At 39.0% G+C, this 9,509-nt stretch overlaps 1 protein-coding gene across 2 annotated transcripts in view; it reads left to right on the top strand.

Annotated features, from left to right (window-relative positions):
* Window positions 1–8,187, top strand: part of COL11A1 (collagen type XI alpha 1 chain) — a 700,769-nt gene extending 692,582 nt beyond the window's left edge. For both annotated transcript variants that reach the window (XM_030205574.1, XM_030205575.1), the window contains 2 exons: window positions 2,320–2,553; window positions 7,520–8,187. In XM_030205574.1, coding sequence (XP_030061434.1) covers window positions 2,320–2,553; window positions 7,520–7,666 — 381 coding nt within the window. In that variant the 3' untranslated portion in view covers window positions 7,667–8,187. The remainder of the gene's footprint in view (window positions 1–2,319; window positions 2,554–7,519) is intronic.
* Window positions 8,188–9,509: the final 1,322 nt, after the last annotated feature.

Consider the following 9,509-nt stretch of genomic DNA (forward strand, 5'->3'; position numbering starts at 1 on the left):
TCCAGATGGGAATTGGTGGGTGGGAACTATCTGGTGGGAACTGACCTAGAACCACTGTGGCATCTCAAAAAACTGCATCATGGATACCACAGTAAAATAAATAAATAAAGGTTCACTGTGTGTGTCTTAATATATAAGATGATATCAGCACCCTATTTAAATAAACAAATATTCCCAGTGTCATCAACAAATCACAGATAATGTAAATGTGCAATTAAAACAGCCAATCAAAGATGGTAAATAATGATCATTGAACTGTCAGATCAAAAACATCCACTCTAATTCAGCATGCAGGCCAGATGGAGTAACCATGTTGAGTAGAAAAATCCAAAATTGTTCTCTATAATTAAGCTGCTGTTCATGGTCACCAGTGCACCAGTGCAATGAAACAGATTCAATAATGTACCATTTAAATTCCACAACTGAATGGCCTTTAGATAACTAATGTTTCACAAGAACAGCCATTAGACTTCTAATGTAAAGTCTGCTTCTATGCTCATTCAAATATAATTGTATTATTCTCTTGATATGCCTCACATATATAAGTGGACATGGACAGATGACAATACAGACCACAAATTTTGATTGACAAGATATATGCCAATGTGTTCTGATCACCTGACCAATTGTCAGGTGATCAGAACTGCACCAAGCATATCGGCTACATGCTGCATATCCAGAGTCAATGATCTGATCAATTTCAGGTAAGAATTTATGAGAAATAACTTCCTCTATGTTACAATCTCAAGCAATCAGTGGAGATTCATTAAAGGCAGAATGCAAAGACAACACATACCAATGTTTAATAACAGTCTGCACCGTATGTGTCTCAGGATCCATTATTCAATGTAGTAACAGAAGGTTGAAATTAGCAAATCTAAGAGCCCTTTTACTAAGCTGTGCTAAAATGTTTTACATATAAGCTTGCTTGAGGATCAGGATGGGTATTCTTTTCCACAGAAGTATTGTGCAAGTTGTTAGTGTGAAATTTAATATCAGCTAGGGATGAACAAATTCTTCTTATATGGAAAAATTGACAGATTGGCAATCTTGTCTTTAATTTGTAAGGGTGTTGAAATTAAAGGGGTCCTTTTACTAAGCTGTGATAAGAAACGGTCTTAGCGCACCTTTACTTGGGTCTTTCTCATGCACTTAGCCATTTTTCTGTGGAGATGAAAAAGGACTATTTTCCATTTTTTTCAATATACGGTTGTGCGCTAATTTTAGCTGTCTGGAGATTGAAATGACCAGTGTGGTGTTTGAGGCTCTCTAATAGGTTAACTAATATAAAGTCTTTGCATAAATATTATATTGTACCTGAGATCCTTCCTTGTTGTTAGTATCACAATTCATCTTTCTCTGTAAACTGCTTTGATATGTTATGACTTTCAGTGTATATCAAATAAAGTTGAATTATGAACTATGAACAGCTGTAGATTTGCTACTTAAGGAGACAAGCTGTTGGGAGGAAAGCCATATTATTTAACGGGAAAGCACTTCTGTATAGAATGGTATAAGAAGGCTCTTTGGGCTCCTTTTACTAAGTGGTAGTAAGCCCAACGGCTTACCACTCACTATACAGGAAGTACTGCTGGGCTATCACAGCAGCCCGGCCGTACTTCCCAACCTCTTGCATTCCATCATTTCTACCGTGCTACATAAATTTAGCGGTAAGGGCTCCCACCGAAATGGCTGTGTGGCAAGTACTTTACTTGCCGCGCAGTCATTTCCTGTAGGAAAGGGAGACTTCCCTTTTACAAGCTGCAGTAAAAGGGGGCCTCGGCGTGCATATAAAACACACGGCGATGTCAGTGCCAGCCACCCTTTTGCCGCAGCCTGGTTAATTGGAGATATGGCCCATTTTTGCATGGCAGGTTAAATGTTGCAAATAAAACATTGCACATAACTTTCCAGTTTTCTGTGTATTGATTAGTAAGAGATGTGAGGGTTGCAATCCTGGCCCAAGAGCAGACATGCAGCAGAGCCTTTTGTGACAGCATATGTATACCCCTGTACAATATCATGAAGTCTATTTTTTTTGCATAGAAAACATACTTTACATTCAGAAAATATTCTTTATAAAACTACCCCTATATAGCACTGTTTGAGTTATTGTTGATTACTAGAACTATGCTTAGAGACTCAGAGTGAAACTTCATGCTTAAGATCTGCAAGTAGATCTAATATGTCTGAAATTGATTTTATATGAAGACAATACAGAGCCTTTCATGTGATTTTGTGTCAACAGCAATCATTGGTTTGGACTAAAAAAAAAAACAAAATAAGAGCTGAGTGTTTCTGTGCTTATTTTATTTTCAGCTCTCATATGTGGATGTTGAAGAAAATCCAATTAATATGGTTCAAATGACATTTCTTAAACTACTGAGCGCTTCTGCCAGGCAAAATTTCACTTACAACTGTCACCAGTCAGTAGCTTGGCATGATGCATCATCTGGCAACTATGACAAAGCATTGAGATTCCTAGGATCAAATGATGAAGAAATGTCTCATGACAACAACCCTTACATCAAAGCACTTCATGATGGTTGTGCAGTAAGTAAAGATTCAACACCATTTTTTTCCTTATGACAGATTAGTTTAGTGTTCATACTCAAAAGTCATCGCACAGCCTTTGTTCTTACCATACCTTAAGTGCAAAAACTTAGGGGCCCTTTTACTAAGCAGCGGTAAGGCTAACACTTTGGTAGTGCGTGAAAAATTGGCACTACGGCAGGGGTAACTCTATGCCCTGCAGTAGTTTCGAAGTCGGCGCATGCTGTTTCCGACAGTAGAAAATCATTTTCTATTTTCTTCCACAGGGGGCGTACCCGACGGTAATCGGCAGCTCGGCCACATTGGCACACACTGCCTGATTACCGCACGAGTAGCATGTGAGCTCTTACCGCTAGGTCAATGGGTGGTGGTAAGGGCTCAGGCAGTAAATAGCCGTGTGCTACTTTTAATTTTATAATACAGCCATTTACTGCCTCATTAAAAAAGGCCTTTTTCCCAACTGCAGTAAAAAATGGCCCAGCGCTTGCCAATTTAATGCGCTCAAACTAGTGCAGGCCACTTTTTACTATGGCTTAGTAAAAGAATCCCTTACTTCACTGTAATAAAAAGGCCCTTTAATGAGCTATCTTTCAAGCAAAGTTGAAAAAGTATAATGTCACATATGTATTTTCAAAGCGGCATTCCCTGATTTTTCACCATTGAAACAATGTATATCTTTAAGCATGCATCCTATATAAGCACCAATAAAACACTCCTGGTGCAAAATAAATAAATAAATAACTACAATAGTATGTTCCAGTTATATTTATGGGAGAATAACACACAGATATAGGAAAACATATTCACTATGTCACCAGTGGATGAACTCACCTCTAGCTAAACATATTTCAGTGTTATTTAACAGAGAAAAAGTATTGGCATGTGTTTCCCTATTCTTTCCTATTTAAATTGCATTTCTCTGTAGTAATTCAAAACAGTGCTATTCTGTTGACAGAGTAAAAGAATTATGTACACCAGAGCACACACGAAAGTGGTTAACATTATTAAGAGTCTCTAACAACATCGGAAACCATGAAATCAAATTCTGAGTGTTTGGGAAATGTTTGCATTCATAACATCAATATAGGCAATTCAAATAGTGGTTAAAGTGGCAGGCTGAGCTAGGGTTCAAAGCCTACTTCTGCCATTAAGGGTTCGTTAGGACCTGGGCAAGTTACAAAAGTACAGAAGTATTGCTATACTGGGACAGACCAAAGGTCCATCAAGCCCAGCATTCTGTTTCCAACAGTGGCCAATCCAGGTCACAAATACCTAGCAAGAGCCCAAAAAAGTACAAAACATTTTATGCTGCTTATCTCAGAAATAACCAGTGGATTTTCCCCAAGTCCATTTTTTTTGTTACATTTGTACCCCGTGCTTTCCCACTCATGACAGGCTCAATGCGGCTTACATGGGACAATGGAGGGTTAAGTGACTTGCCCAGAGTCACAAGGAGCTGCCTGTGTCTGAAGTGGGAATTGAACTCAGTTCCTCAAGACCAAAGTCCACCACCCTAACCACTAGGCCACTCCTCCACTCCACATTTTAATAATGGTCTATGGACTTTTCCTTTAGGAAGCCATCCAAACCTTTTTTTTAAACCCCGTTAAGCTAACTGCCTTTACCACATTCCCTGGCAATGAATTCCAGAGTTTAATTACACATTGAGTGAAGAAATATTTTCTCCAATTAGCTTTAAATTTACTACTTTGTAGCTTCATTGCATGCCCCCTAGTCCTAGTATTTTGGGAAAGAGAAAACAGACCACCTTCTGTTGTCTTAGGTTTAAAAAAAATAGATACAGGAAATACCATAGGAAAAAAGTAGGGGCAGACAATGTTCTTCCACACATCAAAGAAAGTTTATTATAAAACCAATTATTGTAAAGTCTCTACATATGTAGAGACCTGACACAGTATCATGTTTCGGCAATACGAGACTGCCTGCTTCAGGGGTCATACAATAAATACATAAGTATTGCCATACTAGGACAGACCAAGCCCAGCATCCTGTTTCCAACAGTGGCCAATCCAGGTCACAAATACCTGGCAAGATCCCATAAAGTACAAAACATTTTATGCTGCTTATCCCAGAAATAAGCAGTGGAGTTTCCCCTAGTCCATTTTAATAATGGTCTATGGACTTTACCTTTAGGAAGCCGTCCAAACCGTTAAGCTAACCGACTTTACCACATTCTCTAGCAACAAATTCAGAGTTTAATTACACATTGAGTGAAGAATAATTTTCTATGATTTGTTTTAAATTTACTACTTTGTAGCTTCATCGAATGCCCCCTAGTCCTAGTATTTTTGGAAAGAGTAAACAGACGCTTCACGTCTACACTTTCTACTCCACTCATTATTTTATAGACCTCTATCATATCTCCCTTCAGCCGTCTTTTCTCCAAGCTGAAGAGCCCAAGACGCTTTAGCCTATCCTCATAGCGAAGTCATTCCATCCCCATTATCATTTTTGTTGCCCTTCTCTGCACCTTTTCTAATTCCACTATACATTTTTTGAGATGCGGTGACCAGAATTGAACACAATATTCGAGGTGCTGTCGCCAATGGAGCGATATAAAGGCATTATAACATCCTCATTTTTGTTTTCCATTCCTTTCCTAATAATACTTAACATTCTATTTGCTTTCATAGCTGCTGCAGCACACTGAGCAAAAAGTGTCAACGTATCATCAACGACGACACCTAGATCCCTTTCTTGGTCGGTGACTCCTAATGTGGAACCTTACATGATGTAGCTATAATTCGCATTCCTCTTTCCCACATGCATCACATTGCACTTGCTCATATTAAACATCATCTGCCATTTAGACGCCCAGTCTCACAGTCTTGTAAGGTCATCTTGTAATTTTTCACAATCCTCTCTTGATTTAACAACTTTGAATAACTTTGTGTCGTCAGCAAATTTAATTACCTCAATAGTTACTCTCATCTCTAGGTCATTTATAAATATTTTAAAAAGCAGTGGTCCCAGCACAGACCCCTGTGGAACCCCACTAACTACCCTTCTCCATTGAGAACACTGACCATTTAACCCTACTCTCTGTTTTTTTATTTTTTAATCAGTTTTAATCCACAATAGGACACAACCTCCTATCCCATGACTCTCCAATTTCCTCTGCAGTCTTTCATGAGGTACTTTGTCAAACCGATTTTGAAAATCCAGATACACAATCAGGCTTGTTTTCGAAAAAGAAGGACGCCCATCTTTTGACACAAATCGCAAGATGGGCGTCCTTCTCACAGGGTCGCAAAATCGGTATAATGGAAATCCAATTTTGGGTGTCCTTACTCCCCCAGTGGTCACTAACTCCATCCCACCCTCAAAAAACTTTTTTAAAATATTTTTTGTCAGCCTCTATGCCAGCCTCAAATATCATATCCAGCTCCCTGACAGCAGTATGCAGGTCCCTGGAGCAGTTTTAGTGGGTGTAGTGCACTTCAGGCAGGCGGACCCAGGCCCATCCCCCCCTACCTGTTACACTTGTGGTGGTAAATTTGAGCCCTTCAAAACCCACCAGAAGCCCACTGTACCCACATCTAGGTGCCCCCTTCACACATAAGGGCTATGGTAGTGGTGTACAGTTGTGGGTTTTGGAGGGCTCAGCACACAAGGTAAGAGAGCTATGTACCTGGGAGCTTTTTCTTAAGTCCACTGTAGTGCCCCCTAGGGTGCCCAGTTGGTATCCTGGCATGTGAGGGGGACCAGTGCACTCTGAATGCTGGCTCCTCCCGTGACCAAAGGGCTTGCATTTGGTCGTTTCTGAGATGGGTGTCTTTAGTTTCCATTATCGCCAAAAATCAGAAAGGACCAAGTCTAAGGACAACCATCTCTAGGGACGACCTAAATGTTAAGATTTGGGCATCCCCGACCGTATTATCAAAACGAAAGATGGATGCCCATCTTGTTTTGATAATATGGGTTTCCCCGCCCCTTCGCTGGGATATCCTGCGAGGACATCCTCAGGAAAACGTGGGCGCCCCTTTCGATTATGCCCCTCAATATCAACCGGCTCACCTTTATCCACATATTTGTTCACCCTGGATCGTATGATCAGAAGATTCAGAATGGTGCAGAAAAGAGTAGTCTCAGCTCACTCGGTAATGCCGAGCTCAGATTTGACAAACAATATTCTCAAATGTGTCAGGTCTCTACATATGCGGTGCCTTTAAAATAGTTGGTTTTAGAATAAACTTTCTTTGATGTGTGGAAGAACAATGTCTGCTCCTACTTTTTGCTTGTTGAGTCCTATTTCATAGGGGACTTCTTGTCTTTCTGCCTTTTTTTTTTTGGCATATATGGAAATTCCTACGGCACCGGAACATAGCTTGCCTTGAGTTTCTGTTCAAAAGCATGAGCAAAAGAAAGAGCATAATCATATGCACTGACCAGTTATTGAGGGCTTCTGGCTAAGATGCGCTGAAAAATGGCTAGCAGTAGTATAGGCGCAGGTTTTGGGAGCGCATCGATCCATTTTGCAGCTCACTTGTAAAAAAGGCCTTTTTAAAAAACTTTTGCCGAAAATGGACGTGTGGCAAAATCAAAATTGCCGCACATCGAATTTGGGTCTGCAACCTTACCTCCAGCCATTGACCTAGTGGTAACGTTTCACGCAGTATCCGGATGGTAATGACCTACGCACATCAAATGCCACTTGGTGCGCATCCGATATGCGCGTCCAAAAATAAAAAATATTTTTCAGCCGCTCATTTCAGATACGCACCAAAAATGAAATTACTACAAGAGCCACGCAGGTAGCCGGGTGGTAATTCCATTTTGGCGCATGTTGGGCACGCATAGATGCTTACATAGCTTAGTAAAAGGGCCCCTTAGGAATGTATAGATCTTACTATATTATGTACTTGAATATATTTGAATATATAAATATGCTTTATAGTTCAGCCTTTGATTTGCAATTTTTCTTTTTCTTTTTTTTGTTTTACAGTTGAAGAAAGGATATGAAAGGACTGTGATTGAAATCAACACTCTAAAAATAGACCAACTGCCTATTGTAGATGTGATGTTTAATGACTTTGGAGACCCGAACCAGAAATTTGGTTTTGAAGTTGGCCCTGCCTGTTTCCTGGGCTAAAACTTAAGAGACAGAGCAGATCCACAAAACAGTTGCACATTGGTGCCACCAACTCACTTCATGCCACATGCAAGTTTTGAATAAAGATGGTGTTAAAAATGTCTTGCTGTATATGTATATGCTATCTATAAAATATTTGTTGCCCTGGTAGGGCCAGAATCACATGACTTAAACTTATTTGGCAAATTATGAAGGACATAAGGTGCTGTGGCAGAGGCAGATAACATACGATAAATATTGTGAGCATCTCCCTTTTGCGCTATATGAAATGAATGTCATGGTGCTTCCTCCAACACAATGAAAAAGGTGCTATAATGTGTTTAATAAAGTGTAATTATTCTATGTACTATACTATTATTTCTGTGTCCGTTGGCAGAATTCGCTTATGTCTTTCACTTGCTTTAACTTTCTATGCCAATTGCAGATCATTTTGACAATGAGTATTGTGTATTATGAAAAAGTAAAATGGGATTTAATTTGGATTTTGTGATTCTAATAAATTTTCTTTGTATATATTGATATTGACGAGCTCTGTTTATTTGTCATCACAAAAAAAAATGTCCCTAAATCATCAGGCTACAAAACTGGAAGAATTTTAGAAACATATTCAAAGTAACTCTGTGTTTGTGTTGAATTTTGAACAAGTCTCACATCTATTAAGGTTCATTGTTCAGTGGGTGCTATACCTCATAATTTTATCTGATCTCAGAATTTATTTACATGTCTGTATATACCTAAGATAACCAACTTTATATTTTGGGAAGAGGAATGTATATGAACATTCAAATACTTATATATAAGAAATGTGTCTTTATAAAGTCAGTACTGAGACATAGGTCTGCCCCACTTTTGTACCTATTTGAATTTGATTTACAAATGCTTCATTGACCAATATAAATATTAAAACTGGAGTCTAAAACAGTTATTTATAGATTTGTGTAGTATTTACTTTGATTCTCTTTGAGCAAACTCCTTTTCATAAATCCCTATATATTTATCCAATCCATTCATATAACGTTTCCAATAATTTCAATTTAAGGACAATGTCTAGGTCATGTGATTCTACCTCGTTGCTAAGCAACATGTGAGCGGACTGATACCTACAGAGCTTGTTTTCAGCCCTAAAGCTAAAACAACTCCCAATTCAAATCTCATTGAAGACTGATGTGGTTTATTTTAACTAGATGGAAATGGTGATATTATTTTTAGGGGCCCTTTTACTAAGTGGTGCTAAAAAGTGGCCTGTTCTATTTTTAGGTCACGGGTTTCCCACACGCTAAGGCCTCATTTAATGTGGCAATAAAATGGCCACATTTTCCCTTTGGCAATTTCCCAATTAGTGTATGGCCATTAGGGCGTGAGCCCTTCTTGCCACCTATTTATTAGGCAGTAAGGGCTCCCATGCTAATCGGGCAGTGTGTGGTGATTTACCCATGCTACCTGATTAGCGCAGGGCATGCCTACTCTCTGCCTCCAAACACTTCCTGTGCTAAAAAATATTTTATATTTTTAGCACAGGGATTGGCACGTGCCAATCCGTGAACTACCACGGAACACCTTAGCAGGTCCCACTGTAATGCCTTTTTAGCTTGTGATAAACATGAGTTGGTGCTTACCACCGCTTTGTAAAAGGGCCCCTAAATCTGCAACACAACTCCTTTGTAATTATTTTTCCTAATATCTGTGAAACTTGAAATTAAATGTGTGTCACTATTTCATACATAAGTTGTTAAGTTATTTGGGTCTATATTCCACTGGCTCATTTTTACTGGTTTTGAATCATGAAAACAAGACTTGTTTAAATATGGTTAAGAGATGAACTTTTTGTTGTTTAGAATTTCCT

Source organism: Microcaecilia unicolor, chromosome 6 (genome assembly GCF_901765095.1).
Source record: "Microcaecilia unicolor chromosome 6, aMicUni1.1, whole genome shotgun sequence".
Classification (NCBI taxonomy): Eukaryota; Metazoa; Chordata; class Amphibia; order Gymnophiona; family Siphonopidae; genus Microcaecilia; species Microcaecilia unicolor.